At 57.9% G+C, this 19,956-nt stretch overlaps 1 protein-coding gene across 3 annotated transcripts in view; it reads left to right on the forward strand.

Moving 5' to 3' along the window:
• CXXC5 (CXXC finger protein 5) overlaps positions 1-15,773 on the forward strand; it is a 34,267-nt gene extending 18,494 nt beyond the window's left edge. For all 3 annotated transcript variants that reach the window (XM_033853244.2, XM_073802590.1, XM_033853245.2), the window contains exons 2-3: positions 12,094-13,172; positions 14,722-15,773. In XM_033853244.2, coding sequence (XP_033709135.1) covers positions 12,255-13,172; positions 14,722-14,766 — 963 coding nt within the window. In that variant the 5' untranslated portion in view covers positions 12,094-12,254 and the 3' untranslated portion in view covers positions 14,767-15,773. The remainder of the gene's footprint in view (positions 1-12,093; positions 13,173-14,721) is intronic.
• Positions 15,774-19,956: the final 4,183 nt, after the last annotated feature.

Genomic DNA, 19,956 nt, shown 5'->3' on the forward strand with positions numbered 1-19,956 from the left:
GCCTCTAGGGGGAGTCCATACAGCATCTACTCTTGCATTTGTTTAGTGCATTTCCTTACCTCCAGGATGTCCCCAGGGACCAAGTGGGCCCTGCAGTTAATTGTGTAGGCCTCACCTCTCATAGTTGTTCAGAATAAAAGTGACTGTCGTGGGCAGGCTGAGCTGGGCATTTTGCATCCCATAGCCCTCTGATGTAGTCTGTAGTTCTGGGTTTCTTCAAGGTCTGACTTCTAGCCTAGGGTTTAAATGGACCACACCCATTCCCTGAGCATCCTGAGTGGGCTGGGTATGGGCTTAAAGGGGAGAAACTTCCTCTGCCCACCTTACCTCCAAGAAGCTCCCAGCAGGTGACTGGCTAAGCACTCGGAGTTCTCTGCACAGGCTCTTATTAAACCCTTCTCTGTGTGTGTCCATAGACTGGGAGCTTCCTGAGGGTGGGATCCATGACATCTCTCTGATCACATGCCCAGCACAGAGTTAGCACTGGGTGGGGGTCATAGGGCTCCTGCTTTCCTATTTGACAGCTGGGCCAATTGACGCCCTGTGAGGACATTGCTCAGCCTTGTGAGGGGCAGAGCTAACCTGGCCCAGATGGGTGTGGGATCTTCTGCAGGCTTCCTGGAGACCTGCAGCTCCTAACTCACCTGGCAGGCAGTGTTCCCAGTGTCCAGCCTTGAGCCCCAGGCTCCTGAGACCTTAATCTCTCCAAGCCTCAGTTTCTTTATCTGTAAAATGGGGCTCCTGGTACCTCTTCCTGGTAGTGCTTGGGGGGTGTAGGATGGGTGGTTAAAAAAGATGTTCTTAGCTTCGTGTCCAAAACATTGTGAGAACTCCTTCTTAAGTGTTCACCATCTTTATTATGACTATTGACACTGTTATTTTGTTATCATTACATTATTATTCACCCTCCCAGGGCCCCAGCAGCTGCGGTGGCTCTGGGCCTGGATGCAGAGCTCTGATCTACAGAGAAGTTGCAGTTCCTAATTAGTCAGTGCCCCAAGGAGAGGGCCTGGGTTTTTATTTTTGCTGGAGGATCCCACCTGCCCAAGGCTTCCCCAGGCCCTATCATCAACTGGGCTAAGGCTGCAGCCCCCTCTCCAGCCTCAGGTAGGGGGCCTGGCTCCCAGAGGAAGCCTCCCCAAATTTCCCCTGCCACTCTCTCTGCCTCCCAGACCTCCAGGGCCATGAATCATTTATGAGGCAAAAATGAAACCAATTAAGAACAAACTTTGAAAGCCTCTAATTGCTGCGCCTGGTGGCACCGAGGAATGAGGGAAGCCAGGCCTGTTCGGTGCGGAATCTCCTCCGCCCGGGCCTTCCCAGGCCGCCTGTCCCACTGCGTCCCAGGGCGCCGCGGCCTCCCGGCTCCCCGCCGCCTCCCGGCCGCGGACGTGCCTGCGCGGCTCCGGCTTCTGCTTCTGCGTCTGCCGCCCCGGCGCCCGCCCGGGTCCCTGGCCGACTAATTAGGGCCGGCTCCCCTCCCAACGCCGCCCGCCGCCCGCTCCAGGCCGGAGGTTATGGCTGCTGTTCCTGCCATCCTGGGGCCTGTGCCCCAGACCTGGCTGCCTTTCCTGTGGCGGGAGCCAGCCCTGCTGGCCTAGCTTAACCCAGACGAGCCCAGGGCACCCTGTCCCTGAACTAGGAGGCTGGGGCTCCCCGTCGTCCCCCTCCCTGTCCCTGAACTAGGAGGCTGGGGGTCCCGGCATGGGTAGGCGCTGGGAGGTGCTGGGTCACCTGGCTTGAACAGTCCCGTTCAGTCTCCGGAGAGATCTGTGCGTCCCAGCGGGAGTGGAAGGGGCTGGGGGATGACTGATGAGATAGGGAAGCTGGAGGGATACTGGGGAAGGGATGGGGATGGGGATGGGGTTGAGTTCCTGAGCTGTTGCATTGGTGAAGCGGGACCCGACTCTTCCTCTCAGCGTTGCCACAAATACAATAAGCTTATACAGATTCCTTAGCCTCAGTTTCCCCATCTGTCCACTATCAGGACAGGCCAGTTTTCTCTTGAATTTGTAATTTGAGGAGCTGGGCTTTACATGTCCCCCGCCCGCCCTCTTGGGAGCTGCTGACGGGGTGGAGGTGGGGGTCTGGAGTATGGACCCGGAAGGGCCTGCCAGGAGCCTTGGGCACTGGCGACCAACCTACTCACTGTGCTGAGGGCCAGGCAGGCCCTGGGCACTCAACGCACGTCGTTTGCTGAAACTGAATTTCTGTGCTTGTGTTTTTCCATAATTATATTAGCAGGTGGGATTTTTCCTCAGGGAAGCGGTGGGAGGGGGAGCGCCATGGCAGTGTCCCCACCCTCTCTGAGCACGAGCTCACACTCGGCTCTGCCCGCCCGCCTGCCGTAATGATTTTTTAATTATGCAGCCAGTGCTCAGAATTGCTAATCCGCCTCCAGCCCAGCATCCCCTCTAGCAGCTCATACCCAAAGCCCCTCACTGGTGTCCCCAGAGTGGTGGTGTCCAAGCCCGAGCCCATCACTGTGCCCGGGAGCACCACCATGGTGTGAGAAAGGGGAGGCCCGGGCAGGCCACAGGGCCACCTCTCCTCCATCTGCAAGTGACAGAACTTGCTGGTGCGGGGCGCCTGTGGCTTTCTTCACACCCTGCCACCCCCGGCCCCAGCGTGGCTCGCTCCCACCAGCACAGCTGTGGCTCTGGAAGGGCACAGGGGAGTGATCAGTGTCCCCAAGAACACGTGCACCCAAGTACGAGCTTCGTCCCCGTCACACCCACACTCACACTTGGCTTCTCTTGCACACACACCCTCAGCCTCATAGCTATACAAGCACAGTAGCATGCTCTGTGTGTCTCTCACACACATAGCTGCACCTGAGGGCCAGGGTGCCCCCAGAAGACCCCAGTTGCCGCCTCCCGTGCCCTGCAGCGGCCCTGCCCCCACTCTCTTGCCTCCATACCCCCACCCCACCCCCCTGCCTGACTGGGTTGCACCCTGAGGTCTCCCTGCTCCCACCTGGTGGGGCGGCTGCCTGTGGCTGGGGCCTGCCTGAACCTCCGTTGGCCCAGCCTGGGGGAGGTGGCGGGTTGGGGAGGCTGTTCGGCAGGCAGCACTGTGGCGGCGGCTCCTCTCCAGGCGCTCAGCTGTGGCATCTGTCAAGGTCAGATAGCGACTCCGGAACCAGCCGGCTCGGCCCCATGGCCCCTCTCGCCTCATTATTTTTGTGTTCCGGGGCTGCAGCGCCACCTCCCTCCCTCCTCCTCATCCTCCCGCCTCTTGCCTGCCTCCCCCATGCCTCTGCAGGGAGGGCCTGCGGTCTGGGGGCTTTTGTTTTCCAGTTTTTTCCACGCTCAGGCCAGGCAGATGCTGGGCAGAGCTGTCGGGTCTTGAACGGCAGACAAGGCAGGTGCCTCCCTCGGGGCTGGGACAGGTTCTTGGCTAGTGGAACCCTGGGTTGGTTTTTCAGGGGGACAAACTGAACCTGGGCAGAGCCCAGCCTCCACCACAGCCCAGGCGTACCTGTGGGCAACTTCCTGTTTCCACAGGGGCCCCAGCACCTGGCGTCAGTTCCTGTCTGCACCATCCCCACGCCAGGTGGGCCCCAGACTCACATCCCAGAACCCTTCAGAGGCCCTGAGACAACTCACAATGAGCGCATGCACGCCTGCACGCGCGCGAACACGCTCACAGGCCAGAAGAACCCACAAACGTCCAGCCACCACGTAAACCACTCTACTTGGACACAAGCACCCTCGGTCATACGCGTACGTCCACAGATGCAGATAGCCACATTCCACTCGTACACACAGGGGAGTCACACAAAGACCTCCACCTCCACTGGTATCTAAGCCCGATGTGTACATCAGCACTGATGTACACTGATGTGTACATCAGCGCTGAAACCCACAGAGTGACAGCTGAGACTGCACACACACGCACACACTCTTGTGCATGTAGCGTGCACAGGTTTCTGACACACCTCCCAGGTGGACACACACAGATATACTTGTCCCTAGGGCTGCTTTCACCATACACACTCCAATCCAAGTGTGCTCCTTGGGGCCCAGTGTTCCTTGAGCAGTTACAACACCCAAGGAGCTTTTGTCCCCTGAGATGCTGAAGTGAGCTTGAGGCTTCCCCTCTGACGCACCCTTTGTGTCCAGGGAGCCCCTGGAAAGTAGGAAATGGTGGTTGACAGAAGGGCCACCCTACCCACCTGGCCGGCCTCCATGGAGGTCCACCATCTTGGGCACAAGAGCACTGAGATGGAGTGGAATGGGAGGGTTCTGGGTGGGTCAGGATGGGCTTGGTGGCACTGGCTGGGAGAGCGGGCTCAGGGGAGTCTCTCAGGCTCTGTCTCTGGGTCCCTCTGCCCATCTCCAGCCCCCAATTAGGGTGTGTAAGTGTTGGGGGAATGAGATGTGGACAGACTAAAGGCCCCCCGGGGTCTCTGGGGTAGCCCTGGCCGTCACTCACTTCCTCCTCCAGCTGCAGACTGCTGTGACCGCCCCTGAGAGGGGGAGGTAGCTGGAGGTTTAGCAGTGGTGGGGGCCCCCACCCCCCAGGAAACTCAAAACCCTGGGCCAGCCGCGGGTGGCGGGTTGGGGCCGGCACAAAGAGGGCCTCTGTGCAGGCCGGCTGGGCTGCCCGCAGGATTCTGGGGGAGGAGCAGGAGCCGGTTTCCGTCCCATTCTGCTTCCTGCGGAGGCCGCCGGAATGCCCGGAGCTCTGGCCCAGCCTGGCCCGTCCGGCCCACCCGCAGCCCCTTCCCCTGTCTTCCTGGGCCCTAGGGTACAGCTGCAGACTTCTCTGCAACAGCATCCCAACGTGTTTTGCCCGGAGCCTGAGAACCACCCCGCCAGGACCCTTGAGAAACCTAGAGGGTTCCCCTAGGCTGAGAGCTGAACTGGACCTCACCCTCCAGCCAAAACGTGCCTCAGAGCCTTTGGCCGGTGTTGGAGAGCCAGGCCTGGAGTCTTGGTTTCAAATCCTGGCTCTGCCGTTTATTGACCTTGTTGTGACCTTAGGCAGGTGAGCCTCATCTGTAAATGGGGCTAATACTAGTTAGCAAGTTTCAGAGAGAATTCAGTGAGAAAATGCACGTGAAATGCTTAGCACAATACCTGGCAGAGAGTGAGTGCTCATTATTAGGGTCTGCTGTTATCGTGTCCTCTGGGAAGATAGGAGAGGGAGGGGTCTGAATGCTCACCCCAGTAACCCTCACATCATCTGCGGCTTGGTCCCAACCCTCTGGCCTGCTCAAAACCCTTCTCTCCAGGCCTCAGTTTCCCCATCTGAAAATCACATCAAGAGCCAGTTCTGGCCTCTGGGATGGGGGCAGGGGGGTGTTCACTCTCCGGAGACTTTTTTCTGTATCTCTCCACCTCCTTCCACATGGGCCCTTCTGGGCTCATGGCTCCTGCAGTTTGGGGTGAGGAGCAAGAACCATTCTTCTCCATTTTACAGATGGAAACTGAGGCTCAGTGTGGGGCAGCGTGTCAAAGTGAACAGGAAGGGACAGGATGGAGCCACAAACCTGGGCCTGCAGACTCAGTCCCCTGGCCAGTCCTGTGGATATGTGCCCTGTCCCCACCAATTCCTTGGCCCAGATGTCTCTGAGCTGGCTTTCCCTGGCTTGTCCTGTGGTGAGGCCCACTGGGAGGGAGGTCCTAAGTAAGTGTGTGGGCTCTGATCCCAGGCTAGTGTCAGCTCAGACATCTCCACTTTAGGAAACCTTAGTCTAAGATCCAGGAGCTCCCAAACAGGGAGGCCATCATTTTCTCCAGATCATAATTGCTTATCAAACTGCCTGTTCTAAATGGGGCAATCATAGTACTTCCTTCAGCAGGTGGGTATGAGGAGTCGATGAGACAAGCCATGTCCATTGTCTGGCACATAGGAAGGTCTCCATACACAAAGCTCTTATCCTCATGATGCCATGTTACAGATGGGGAAACTGGCTCAGAGGCCATATGCCACGGTCACACAGCAAGGAGGGCCCTCCAGGTCCTTTGACTCTTCCAGAGAAGGAACCTGGCCCAAAGGAGGTACCTGTTGAGGCAGGCCTTGTCTTTATCAGTGGTGTCCCAGGACCCTTGTCTCGTTCCCCAGAGCCCCACGTCAGGGAATACCTCCTGCCCGGGACCTCAGTGTTTTTTGTCCATGAAATGGGTTGATCCCCTCATCCAGCTCCTTTTGGGAGCTCTGTAAGGGCGAACAGAGCCCCCTATACTCCTGGGTTTTCTCAGCAGCATGTTTCAGTTCTCAGGCAAGGGGGTTGAGCCTGCCTTGAGAATAGGGGCATAAAAGGCCAGGGGGTATGGAGTCAGGGAAATAGGATTGCAGCCCTCACCCCCATTCTGTCCTTGGCAGTTGGTCTTGGGGTGTTAGTCTTAGGGAGGGCCTAGTGGTATTGAGGGCGTGTCCCACCCCAGGCCATCTGCTGGGTGCTAACAGTGGTCAATGTGTCCTTGTATGTGTGTGTCCATCCATAGCTGGATACGTGCCCTGTGCTCTCCAGCGGGGCCTGCATTTCTCCTGGCCTCCAAGACCAGTGTCCCCATGTGTGTCTCCCTGGGCCTGAGTAGGGCTTTTTTTTCCCTCTGGAAACTCCCCAGGCTGAATCATGGAAATCAGAGATGGAAACCCCACACACACACACCCAATTGCTCAGCTCAGTTCAACCACCGTAGCCTGTGGTCTGCCCTCCCTGCCACCACTGGCCTGCCCACCATCAGTCAGTCTGTCCATCTTGCCTCCATTGGAGACCAAGGACACCAGCCCATCAAGGTGGCTGGAGGGGGCGTGAAGGGGTGTAGCAGGGATGTCAGGAGTGGGCATGGAAGTGTGGGGAAGGGTGCGATGAGCCAGGGTGTGTGAGTCTGCAACCTGGGCCTACCTAGATGACGGCAGGCTCTGCTGGGCCAGTGCCTGGGGTCCTGAAGGCCCTGATGAAATGCCACCTCTTCCAGGAAGCCTTCCTTCAGCAGGCAGGACGGCTGGGAGGCTATTCCAGCCAGCAGAGGAGTAGGGGAGGGATGGTGCCTTGTGCAAACTCTGCCCTTGGTATTGGTGATAGTTGCACAACTGTGTAAATTTACTAAAAAACATTGAATTGTACACTTAGAAATGGGTGCATTTTATAGTAAGTAAAAACTGTACCTCAGCAAATCTGTTAAAAAAAATCCTGCCCTTGGGCTTCCCTGATGGCACAGTGGTTGAGAGTCCGCCTGCCGATGCAGGGGACACGGGTTCGTGCCCCGGTCCTGGAAGATCCCGCATGCCGCGGAGCAGCTGGGCCCGTGAGCCATGGCCGCTGAGCCTGCACATCCGGAGCCTGTGCTCCGCAACGGGAGAGGCCACAACAGTGAGAGGCCCACGTACCGCAAAAGAAAAAAAAAAAAAAATCCTGTCCTTGACCTCAAGCCCCACCCCGTTGGGACCCTGCCAACCTCATAGCCACACCTCGCACCCACTTCCCCATTTCTTAGGAACACTTTCAGGTTCGTGTCTACTTTGGTAACCTCTCCTTATCCTTAACTCACAGGCTAAGCAGCCCTTTATTCCAGAAAGGTCCCCTTGCCCCACTCAGTCCCCTTCCTGCTCTCTCTTTTCACATCAGTTCATGTGACCATCAGCCCAGCTCCTGTGTACCCCTCCAGAGCAGTGCCGGTCTGTATCCTGCACTGTCTCCCCAGGACCACAGGGCATGGGGCCGCTATCGGGTAGGTAGTGCAGGCTGTGTGCAACTGAACATCTAGAACATCTCACTGTGGCCACCTGTGTACATGTCTCCGTGCAGACAGCACCATCCCACCCCATAGTGCCCGCCTGTCCTGCCCCCCTCCCCCATTGCTGTGTGGCCTGAAGGGCTCAGGACAGAGCCCTGCTGGGGATGAATCCTGGCTCCCCTGGCACTGAGGGTGGAGTGAGAGCTCTGCCACCACCTCTGGTGACCTCATTGCCAGCTTGCATTATGATGTCACTGGCCCAGCATTCCGGGTTCCTGCTTGAGTATCTCCAAGCCCCCCAGGTGGGAACACTCCCCTGGGGTCTGTAACAGCTTATCCACCCGACCATGTAAAGGTGACAGGCATGGTAACAACTCTGGGGGGGTGGGGGCAGCCTCGGGGTAGCTGGGTCACCTTTCCCTGGCAGAACAAAGGCAGTCACAGAGCAGGGTGACTAACACTTGGGCTCTGGGTTCAAGTTCTAGCCCTACTGGGCACCGGCTGTTTGACCTTGGCCTGACAGCTTGAACCTCCCTGAGCCTCAGTTTCCTCATCTCTGAAATTGGTTAATAGTTCCTTTTTCCCTGAGTACTGGGGAGGAGTCAAGGAGGGAGAGAAGACATGTAAAGCATGAGAGTGTGGGGCCTGGGACACAGTAGGTGCTCAATAAATGCTAACGGATAGGGTCGGTTAGTTAAGGGAGCCTGAGAGTCGCTTGGTTGAGAGCTGGTTAGGGAGGGACGGTGTCCCGTGTCTTTTGGGGCTGGCCAGGGCCTGGGGGTAGAAGCAGAGGTGGCTCCACTGTCAGGAGAGGGGGCCCAGCTTTGACTGTCCCTCACTTCCCAGCTCAGCCAGGTGAGCTCCAGCCCATAGGAGGTGGGGCCCACAGCCTGGCCCTGAGACCAGGAACCCACTGACCCCCAGCCCTCCTTCCTTTCTCCTCCCAGGTTTTGGGCCAGAGTGGGCTGGGGCTCGAGACAAGCTGGGTCTCATCTGGCCTCCCCTGACCTCTGCCTCTGCCTGCCTCTCCTGTAGGCATGTCCACCTGCCTTCTCTTGGTCCCCAGGTCCTTGCATCTGGGACTGTCTCCTCAGGGCTCTGTTTCCATGTCTCTTAGATCCTCTAGTCTCTGAGCTGGGCCAGGCACCCTGCGTCTCTGAGCCCAGTTAACTCAGTCTGTGTTCCCTATGATGCTCTGTCCTCTAACCTTGACCCTTTGCCCTGTCCTCTCTCAGTCCCTTTGTCTGACCCACCCCTCGAGTTCTCTTGTCTCGTGATCCTCTGTCCCCACCACCTGTCTCTATTCTTCTGGCCCCATGTCCCCCTCTGCCCCCCAGCGCTCTATGCCTGGGTTCCCCCCCTCACCCCCGCCCCCTGGGCTCTGTCCCCGCCCGTCAGCCCCTGGTCCCAGCTCCCGGCCGGCCCGGCTCCTGCATGGACAAAGGGGTCCTTTGTGGGCTGACCGCGGCTGGCGGGGCGGCGGGGCGCTGGCTCCGCATTACTGATGAAACGGAGCCCTTTGTTGTCCCTCCTCAGGCGCAGTATTTCTTTTTGGGGGCTGGATGCGTTCCTGGCAGGGCCGATGATGGATGCGCCCGCCGCCGCCCGCCTGCCCGCCAGCTTTCCCTCCCGCTCATTCCCGCTCCGCTTCAACGCAGCCCCAGCTCCTCCCCTGCCGCCTGGGCACTGCCAGGCCCTTCCTGGCCTGGGAGGGGGTTGCTGTGTGCCCTGCAGTAGAGGCCGGGGCCTGGGAGAAGGTCTTCTCTTATGTCCTCCCCTTCCATGAGTAGGGCACGTGAGCCCTGTGGTCAGTGGTCCACTGGGACCAGGGCATCAGCTTTTCCCAGGGTCTGAAGGAGATGAGCCGGGTACAGGGACAGATCTGGAACAGGCTTGCTTGGGGACCAGGCTTTGGGGACTAGACGTTGGTATATGTCCACTCTGGGGTTTGAGTTGCCCTGTGTGCCAGCCCCCTCGTGTACCCCCCACCTTCACTTTCTGAGGCTGACAAACCAGTGTTCTGCCTGCAGCACCTGTTCAATGACATATCACATCCTCTGGGCCCGAAGTCAGCATGTCCCAGGACCTGGGTGGGGGTGGGGGAGTGGGGGGGGGCTTGGGGGAATTGTCCCTGAGGAAGGACAGAAAAATGAAAGATCAGAGAGATTCAAAGAGGAGGCCAGAGATGAACAGAACATGAGATTAGGTCCCCACCAAGAGAGACTCGGGATGGAGACAGAAGCAGAGAGACTTAGCCAGAGTGCCAGCCCTGAAAGCAGTCTGTGTCAGAGGGAGCTGACTTCTAATTGACCTGCCCGCCCCACACGCAAAGCCAGATCCTGGAGCTGGGAGGAGGGAGGGAGTAGAGCAAGAGCAGCGTTAATGCAGCTATCGATTTCTGCCACCAGCCAGCAGGCCGCAGAGGCGGGGGACACACAGAGGGGCTAGGGCGCAGACTGCTTCCCTCCCCACATCTCCAGCCCGCGGGCGTCTGCCTTCTTCTGTCTTCTCCCCTCAGCCTGTGTCTGGGGCTCCTGGGGCTATGGTCCAGGGCAGAGCAGCTGAGCTCGATGGGCAAGGGCTAGGTGACTTGGCATGACAGTCTCTGGCCCTGATCTCACTGGCCCTTGTCCCCAACACCTAGCCAGGGTCACTGATGCCTGGAGGAGTACTGATCTCTGAGGACAGGGGCCCAACAGCCAACCTGGGCTTGGGCCTTAGGAGGTAGAAGGGAGCACAGCAATCCTAGGGCATGTGTGACCCCCTTCTTCTTACTACGATCTGACCTCTGTGACACCCCCAGCCCAGCCTGGACACCCTGCCTGACCCTCCTGGGTTTGTCCTGGTGGAATCTGCCAGCTGGCCCAGCTCTTCCTCACCACCCATCCGCCTTCACTAGGAAGGAGCTTAGGTGGGCCCGTGCCTGCTGGGGAGAGGCAGGGAGTGGCTGGCTGGCTGCTGATGCCTGCCGTTCACCTCACCCTGGAGACAGAGCTTTTCCCTCGCCTGCACTCACTCCTCCTCGTGGCCACTCCTTAGCAGTCCTGGGCCAGGGGCCCTGCCTGCTCGGGGCCTCGATTTCCCCTTCTGTAAGTGTACAGTGTTGGACTAGATGACCTCCCGGGCCAGGCTGAGTCCTGTGACTGGGGGATGGTGGGGTTGCCTGGGGACAAAGATGCAGTGTGTGCCGCCCCTAAGCCCAGGGCCGGACAGGCCCAGCCAGATGTGCGCCTCCCCCTTGAGTAGCCAGCTGCTCGGGGCTGGGCCCCGTCCTCCCACCCCTCTCCTGGGGGTTGCTGGGCCGTGGCAGGCAGACGCTAGAGAGCCAGGGCTGATGAGGAAACTACCACTCGGCTCCATCTGGAACAGTTCCTTCTAGAGCTCCTGGCCAAGGAGCCTGGCTGCTCACATGCCTTAGTCTTGGGGCCTGAGCAGAACAGGCTCTGTCCTGGGAAGGGGCACCTCAGACACGTGGACGTGGCTGAAGAACAGGCTCCATTCCCTAGAGGGTCACACCTACTCTCTGTCCCAGCTTGGCAGCAGCCAGAGGTCCCTCGGGCCCACAGTCCTCTCTGCTCTCACTGGGACCTCCATCCAGACCCATCTGGGAGCCGGACTGGCACATAGCAGTGAGGCCTGAGTAGAGACAAGGGTCCCAAGGTTAGAGAGAGAGGGGGAAGTGTGTGTTGATGTGTGCACAAGCCCCCCACCCCCCACCCCCCTGCTCTTGCGGGAGAAGGCTTGTCCTCTGGTACACTGCTGCCTGCCCTCTAGCAGGAGGGTACATGCTCCTTGAAATAAGGGTTCTGCGCTCTCTTTGGCAAACTCTGTTAAACAAAGTCAGTTTTCTTTACCTGCAGAACTTGCCAGGGCCTTGAGATAATTAATGTGTATTAGGAATCTCTAATGAGCGTCCATGGGCGGCTTCCCATACCTTTTGGTCTGCGTCTCCAAGCTGTTCAGAGATTGTGCCCACCCCTCTTCTCCATAGTTGGGTCAGTGAAAGATGAGGAAGCAGAGGGTAACCTCTGAGGTTAATAAAGTTCTCCCACTCCCTCCTACCCCCAGCACAGGAAGGACTGCCTGCCTCCTTCGGGTCTTCCCAGACCCTGGCAGGGCAGAGGGGGACCCAGCTGAGCCTCCACCGTGCCACTTGGTGGCTGTGTATCTATCCATGGGCTAGTCAGTTCTTCTCCCAAACCTCGTCTTCCTCACCTGTGAAACATGATATTACTAGCCACTACTTGTGGGTTTCTCGTGAGTCTTAACTGAGGTAGTACAAATTAGAAATTCCTAACTGTGGCTGGCACTTAATGAATGCCTAGCCCGGCTGTGGTGGTTACAGTGGCGATACAGCTGGTGGTGGAGGAGGCCCTGACCCTGTATCCTCTTGTGCCGACAGAGTGAAGACACTTGCACGTGGACGCCTGACCATGTGCCTGCGCTGAGCAGCAGAGCCCACCAGGCATCTCTGTCGTGGGCAGCAGGACTCCGGTGCTCATCTGTGGACTCCCCGCAGTTGGCAGGTTCCCCCACCAGTGGGGTCTGGGCCTCGGCCCCACCATGTCGAGCCTCGGCAGCGGCCCCCAGGACACCGGCGGTAGCAGCAGCAGCAGCAACGCCAATGGCAGCAGTGGCAGCGGCCCAAAGGCGGGAGTGGCAGACAAGAGTGCAGCGGCGGCGGCTGCTGCGCCAGCCTCGGTGGCGGATGACGCACCACCCCCTGAGCGCCGGAACAAGAGCGGCATCATCAGTGAACCCCTCAACAAGAGCCTGCGCCGCTCCCGCCCTCTCTCCCACTACTCTTCCTTTGGGGGCAGCGGTGGCAGTGGTGGTGGCAGCATGATGGGCGGGGAGTCTGCCGAAAAGGCTGCCGCGGCCGCAGCTGCTGCCTCCCTGTTGGCCAATGGGCACGACCTGGCGGCGGCCATGGCTGTGGACAAAAGCAACCCTACCTCAAAGCACAAAAGTGGTGCTGTGGCCAGCCTGCTGAGCAAGGCAGAGCGGGCCACGGAGCTGGCAGCCGAGGGACAGCTGACGCTGCAGCAGTTCGCGCAGTCCACGGAGATGCTGAAGCGCGTGGTGCAGGAGCACCTACCGCTGATGAGCGAGGCGGGCGCTGGCCTGCCCGACATGGAGGCCGTGGCGGGCGCCGAAGCCCTCAATGGCCAGTCCGACTTCCCCTACCTGGGCGCCTTTCCCATCAACCCGGGCCTCTTCATCATGACCCCGGCGGGCGTGTTCCTGGCTGAGAGCGCGCTGCACATGGCCGGCCTGGCCGAGTACCCCATGCAGGGAGAGCTGGCCTCCGCCATCAGCTCGGGCAAGAAGAAGCGGAAACGCTGCGGCATGTGTGCGCCCTGCCGGCGGCGCATCAACTGCGAGCAGTGCAGCAGTTGTAGGAACCGAAAGACTGGCCATCAGATTTGCAAATTCAGAAAATGTGAGGAACTCAAAAAGAAGCCTTCCGCTGCTCTGGAGGTAACGGCGCCTTAGAGGGAGGTGTGTGGGCTCTTGGGTCTGTCTGGCAGTCCAAACCCACCCCCGCCCCCCATCCCCACCTTTCCTGCCTGGGCAAGCGTCTGGGGGATGCCCGGCCTGTCCATGGGCTCTGGGGTCCTAGGCCAGGCTCCGAGACGGCAGTTCACTGCCCCAAGAGTCAGAGCCACATCCCGAGATGCCCTTAGGTTGTAGTCTGCAACCTAGGCAAGCATGTAATTCCAGTCAGGGACCTAGCAGAATCCCTCCAGGCCCCGGGATTCTGAACCCCTCCTGGAGTTCTGGGTCAGGTATTGAGATTCCCACACAGGTCTTAAGTCTCTGACTTTCAGACATGTCGTAAAGCTTCCAGTCTGTGACCTAAGATTCTGGGACTCTCCCCTGCTCCATGTGAGGGGTTCTGTCCTGTAGACCCTCTGGCTTTGAGGGATAAGTCCTTCATTTGCCCCTTCAGAGCCCAGCCTTTCCCCCAAGGCCACCCAAGGATACAGCAGCTCCAGTGCTGACTGCTGTGCTCTGAGGCCTGGAAGACCCTAGCGCTAGGTACCTAGCTGACCTATTTGGGGTGCCCGGCGGCCCCAAGTTCAGTCTGGCTGCATAGTTGATGGCCAGGGTTCCTATGGGCTTGGGGTTACAGGGTGGCTTGAGCCTGGGATGTGGGTAAAGCCTGTCCACTATGGGATTGGCTTTGAGAAAGCAGAAGGGTTCCCATGCTGCTTTCTCTCCACCCTCATGGCAGGGCCTGTCCCCATGCCCCCAGCCATGAGAGCCTAGCTGTGGTGCCAGGCCTGGGTACAAAAGCATCTTTTCAGCCTGCTGTCCCTGCCCTGTCCCCGCCCCTCCACGAGTGGGCTTGACGCAAATGTCCAGAATGGTTGGAAAACAATAATGGCATCCCAGCCATGGCTATCTCCCCCAACTCACCCTAGCCCCAAACCTCATATCTGTTCTCCTGCCCAGAAAACACACCTGTATGCACACAAAAGCACCCACTCTCCTCTCATGTAGAGACAGACAGATACACACACACACACACACACACACACACCCTGCCCTGTACACAGTCTTATTATAGATGCAGCCTTTTAATAAACACAGCAAGCATCCATCCTTCTCAGCACAGCTCCAAACACACTACACACTGTAGCATAGCTCAAGGCACACATCCTTGTATGCATCCAGTGCACATGCATACACACTCATTCGACAGAAACGTGAACACAGCTCCCAGATGCATCATGGCCACCTGCCGCTTGTAGCCTTTGGACCAGGGAAAGGGGGCTTGCTGTCTGGAAGGAGGGTTCCTGGGCACAGCGGCTCAGGAGGCCTCACGGTGCTCCAGGCTCTCCGGTGGTCCAGCGGGTCAGGCTTCTCTGGCCTGGCCAGGATGGCAGGAACTCCAAGGGGTGGCTGCTTTTACTCCATGCCCATTCCTCCGCCATGAGGCCATCCACAGGGGAACGTCTTTGCACCAGGCCCCGCCGGACCCTGACTGAACTCTCTCCTTGTTTTTGTCTCCCGCCCCCGCCAGAAGGTGATGCTTCCGACGGGAGCCGCCTTCCGGTGGTTTCAGTGACGGCGGCGGGAACCCAAAGCTGCCCTCTCCGTGCAATGTCACTGCTCGTGTGGTCTCCGGCAAGGGATTCGGGCGAAGACAAACGGATGCACCCGTCTTTAGAACCAAAAATATTCTCTCACAGATTTCATTCCTGTTTTTATATATATATTTTTTGTTGTCGTTTTAACATCTCCACGTCCCTAGTATAAAAAGAAAAAGAAAAGAAAAAAAATTAACTGCTTTTTCGGAAGAACAACAACAACAACAACAAAAAGAGGTAAAGACGAATCTGTAAAGTACCGAGACTTCCTGGGCAAAGAATGGACAATCAGTTTCCTTCCTGTGTCGATGTCGATGTTGTCTGTGCAGGAGATGCAGTTTTTGTGTAGAGAATGTAAATTTTCTGTAACCTTTTGAAATCTAGTTACTAATAAGCACTACTGTAATTTAGCACAGTTTAACTCCACCCTCATTTAAACTTCCTTTGATTCTTTCCGACCATGAAATAGTGCATAGTTTGCCTGGAGAATCCACTCACGTTTATAAAGAGAATGTTGATGGCGCCGTGTCGAAGCCCCTCTGTATCCATCCACGCGTGCGGAGCTGCCGCAAGGAGCTCACAGAGCGGGAGGGAGCAGCCCACCCACCCCCCGGGCCCAGGCCAGCCTCGCTGTACCCACGGTCCCCAGAATGGGACCCCCCCCAACCCTAACAGTGATGATTTTGCAAAAACAAAAGTTCTGTTCGTTTATCCATTGAGATCTGGGAAGCTCATGTCTCGATATTTCTGATCCTGGCTACTTCCCTTAGAGAAAATGAGCCCTTTTTTTCTGGCCTCACTGATGGCAACAGAAGAAAGGGCTTCTTTGCGTGGGCCCTGCCGGTGGGGGTGGGTGCCCAGGGGCCCCCGGTGGCCTGGGCCCCCTTGCCCATGGCCAGCTTCCTGCTGATGAACATGCTGTTTGTATTGTTTTAGGAAACCAGGCTGTTTTGTGAATAAAACGAATGCATGTTTGTGTCACGAAGCACCACTGGCTTCTTGCTGTCCGGTTTTGGGGCCTGGCTTGGGGGCTGTTGCTGGGCAGGGGTTGTCTGGGACTACCTTAGGAAGGAGGACGGATGGCCCAGGGACATTTAGAGGGGGGATCTCTTGGGAAGTGAGGCCGTCTGGATCCAGAAGGGGGGCAGCCCTGGCTGACGGGATGGAAATGCTCTTCATCTGGAAGTGGCCGGTACTGGAGCACCTCACCTGCCTGATTGTACACCCTACCTCGGGATCTGGACCTCCAGGGACCTTCACTTACCTGGGACCACCTTCTCTGTTCACCTCAATGCATCAGGTCCGATCAGTACAAAGTAGCCAGCAGGACTGGCTGGGGGTGGGCACTGAGCTGCCTGTTCAGGTTATTTGTTCTTCCTTGCAGGGATCTAGTAAGGTGAATCCCCAGGGATCAGTTTTAGCCCAAGTTCTTGGGGACTTGGCTACGCCTGGCACACGCACACACACAGTCATCCCCACGTACCCCCCTTCAGGCCTGGACGTGTCCCTGGCTTTGGCTCTTGGCATCCACACACACACCCCACCTCCGCCGAAAGATTGTTGGCACAAGGTCGTCTGGGACCTCCAAGACAACATGTCTGGGGAAGTCACCACACAGCCGCGTGGTCTAGGCCAGGGCAACCTGAGCAGGAAGGGGTGGTAGCTGCACGCCCCAGCACTGGACATCACAGAGGCTGGATGTATGCAGGATGCGGCCTCTCATCCACTTGAGCAGGAGGCGTTCTCCCCACCCAGCTGCTCTGAACCTGGCTGAGATGAAGCTAGACTTGAGGAAGGACTTCCTGACCATGTTGGGGCCTGGCTTCAGGTGGGTGAGGGCTTTCGGGATGACGAAGGGGCAACTTCTAAAGCTGAGTGGGCGGTCAGGTGGGGGAAATGTCTCTGCCATTGTTCCTGGGAGGAAAGAAAGCAGCCATGTTGGGTGAGGGTTCTGACCCCCAACCCCTTCCCAGGTGTCACAAGCTTCCTTTGAGCACCAGGAGCTCAGCAGCCTGGCCTGGCACAGCAGGGGCAGGCGGGGGTGGTGGGAGGCAGCTTTCAACTTCATCTCTGCCTGGGAAAAATTCCCTTTCATGTGGCTGCCTGTGATCTCTCTGGGCAGCTCTGCCAAAGGTGGGGGGGGGGGCGGTCCAGCGGGGAGTAGGGGGAGGTGTTGCAGCCTGGGGCACCCTCGCCCCCGCCAGCACAAGGCAAACTCCAGAACCTCTTAGGGGCAGGGAGGGTCCTCCTTGGAGGAGTTGGGGGTGGGAAGCCTGGCCAGCAGGGGGCACCTGGGCAGGAGGCCCCTGCCTGCCCCCACCTGGCTGCTGGCAGCACACAGGCCGCAGATGGCCTGGGCCAGCCCTCATTGGCATGCCTACAGGTGTGGGGTGGACGGCTCCGGTGCCAGCCCCGAGGGGGGGATGCTGTGACTCAAGTCAGCCTGTACCCTTTAGTGTGCCAACCCACAGCCCGGCCATGGCTCCTGGGCTCACCCCCCCCAACACAGAGAAGCCCTGAGCTTGAGGCCCCTCATCTCTTCCAGCTTTGGCCTCTTGTGCTGTGCTTTGTGCAAAGGGTAGGCCAGCCCCTCTGTCTGGAGGAGGCCCAGGTAGGGGTGGTGATAACTGAGGTTGAACACATGATGAGACCTCAGTTACCTCATCTGGGAAATGGGGACAGTGATATTCTCTCCCCTATAAAGTTGCCTGATGATGAAATGAGATCACTCTAGGGAAGGGCCTGGTTCACTGGAAGCACTCAGTCAATGGCAGCTGGCACTGCTATTTTAAAACTATTATTCACCAAAGTCTCACCAAGATGTCTCCCACCTTCCGCCCAGGGTGTGCATCCTCCCTGAAGCCCCAGCCACCCCATCTCGCCACAGAGTGGCCTAGCTGCTGCCCTAGCCCTGGGCCGGGCCCTGCTCTGGCATGTCTGTCTCTTATTGTTTCTTTCTTCTTCTTCTTCTTCTTCTTTTTAATTAATTAATTTATTTTTGGCTGCACTGCGCAGCTTGTGGGGATCTTAGTTCCCCGACCAGGGATCAATCCCAGGCCTCAGCAGTGAAAGCGCTGAGTCCTAACCACTGGAGCGCCAGGGAATTCCCTGTCTCTGCCTGTTTCTATCTGGTGCTCTGTCTTGACCGTCCCTGCTGGTCCTCGACGACTCTCTCTTCTGTGTTTCGTCACCTTTCCATGCATCTCAGTCTCTGTGTGTCTCTTGTGTCTCTACCTCACTATCTCCCTGTATCTCTCACCTCTGTGTCTTTCTGTGTCGGGCTCACCCCTGCTGCTCTCCCGTCTGACAGAGAAGTACTTAGAGGCAGGCTCCCCTGTGGAGCTGAATGTCCAATTCCCCTCCCTGGGAAGCTGTAGCACAGCTCCCCTATGCTACAGTTGGGAGCCTGACCTCCTGGTGACCTGGGTGTCTTCACCTCAAGCACCCCATAACCCGGCTTGGGTGGCAGTGGGTGGCTGGAGAGGCTGGGAGTGAGTGCACCTGGGGCTGTGGAGCTGGAGACAAACCCAGCCTCCATGTAGCTTTGTGTGCCTCTGTGTGGGGGGCTTCGTGGCCCTGACAACCACGTGAGGCCTTGTGCGGCAGCGTGTCTATGTGTGACACTGACTGACATTTTGAAAATGGGTCGGTGACGGTGTGTGGTAGACTGATGTGAGACCTCGTGTGGCCATGGGTTAGTATGTGATGTCAGCAGCCCCACGCTTTGGGGTGTTCTGTGACATTGCATGTATAATCCTGTGACATTGTTCAATCCTGTAACAGACCCAGTATGATACCAGGTTGTACAGCTGAATGTGTGACACTGGATGTGTAACACTGATGCTGTATGGCGTGCATGACCCCGTGACAAGACACTGGTGGTCCTCTGTGGTTCATGATGTTGTGCCTGTGTGACCATCATGGGTGTGGCCCTGGGACTGATATCAGGGGTTCTATGTGAGTGTGTGATGCTGGCTTGTGATCATGCTGTGACCTTCTGACACTGCCTGGGTGTGTGCTTATGACATTGTGTGTCAATGTGCACCTGTGATCCCCTCAGTGATGCTGACATTATGCACCGTGGTCTTTGTCTACAGCATTTCCTGGGTCTCTGCCCTGACAGCCATGCAACTCTGGGGACAGAATGAGGGCCCTGGCAGCCCCTCTTACCCCCAGCCTGGCCCTGAGGCCCAGTCTGGGTGGGGGAGCTGGCATGGGGGCAGCAGGCACGGTTCCCACGGCCACCACGGCCCCTCTCTCAGCCCCACCACCGCCGGCTTCAGCTCCGCAGAATATCCTGGCAACCCCAGCTTCTTTGTTCTCTGTGGCCGCCAAAGGCCTCTCCCCACCCCGGCCTGCCCAGCGCCTGCCAGGCGCCCCCTCCCCCCCAAAGCAGCAGGGTTTGGCCTGACCTAGTCCCTTGCTGCCCTTATCCCCCACTCGAACTGGGGCCCCTGTTTCATGCCCTGAACCTGACTCAGCACACCAGACTGGGCCTCTGGCCCTATGCTATGAGCTTACTGTCATCGTGTTGTGCAGGAAGAAGGAAGAAGGACAGCTCCTGTAGTGTACTGGGTGATTGTGGGCCAGGAACTAGGCTCTCTGTATGGGTACTTCTCCTTGGCCCAAGGCTAGTTGGAGGCTGTCTTCAGCCTGGCATGGTTTCAATTTGTTAAATAAATTTGCTTCTTTGATTCCAGGAAGTCATCAGTTTAGGGATTATTATCTATTTTACAGATGAGAAACTGAAGCCCAGAGAGAGTAGGGGACATGCCCAAGTCACAGAGCAAGATGGTAAGGGGAACTGATTAGAACTCGGGCTCCTGGCTGTCAGACCCCCCTGCACCAGGCTGCTTTGGGAGGACCAGTTGCCTCCATGGACAGGAAAGAGGGCAGAGCCTGGGAGTCTGAGTCTAGACACATTAGTCCTCCCCTCTTCTTGGTCACCATGTGTCAAAGCCACGTTCTGCATGTGTGTTTGTGTGTGTGTGTGTGTGTGCGCGCCCTTGTGGATGACCTTGGCCAAATGCCCTTGCCTCTGTTCCCAGGAAAAAAGGGCAACATAACCAGGGACCGTAGGGTGGGGCACTTGGCATGGTGCTTTGCAGAGCAACAAAGTCACCTCACAGTGCCAAAACCCACGGCACCTCCAATAAGGACATGGGGCT

This window comes from Tursiops truncatus, chromosome 3 (assembly GCF_011762595.2).
Source record: "Tursiops truncatus isolate mTurTru1 chromosome 3, mTurTru1.mat.Y, whole genome shotgun sequence".
Taxonomy (NCBI): domain Eukaryota; kingdom Metazoa; phylum Chordata; class Mammalia; order Artiodactyla; family Delphinidae; genus Tursiops; species Tursiops truncatus.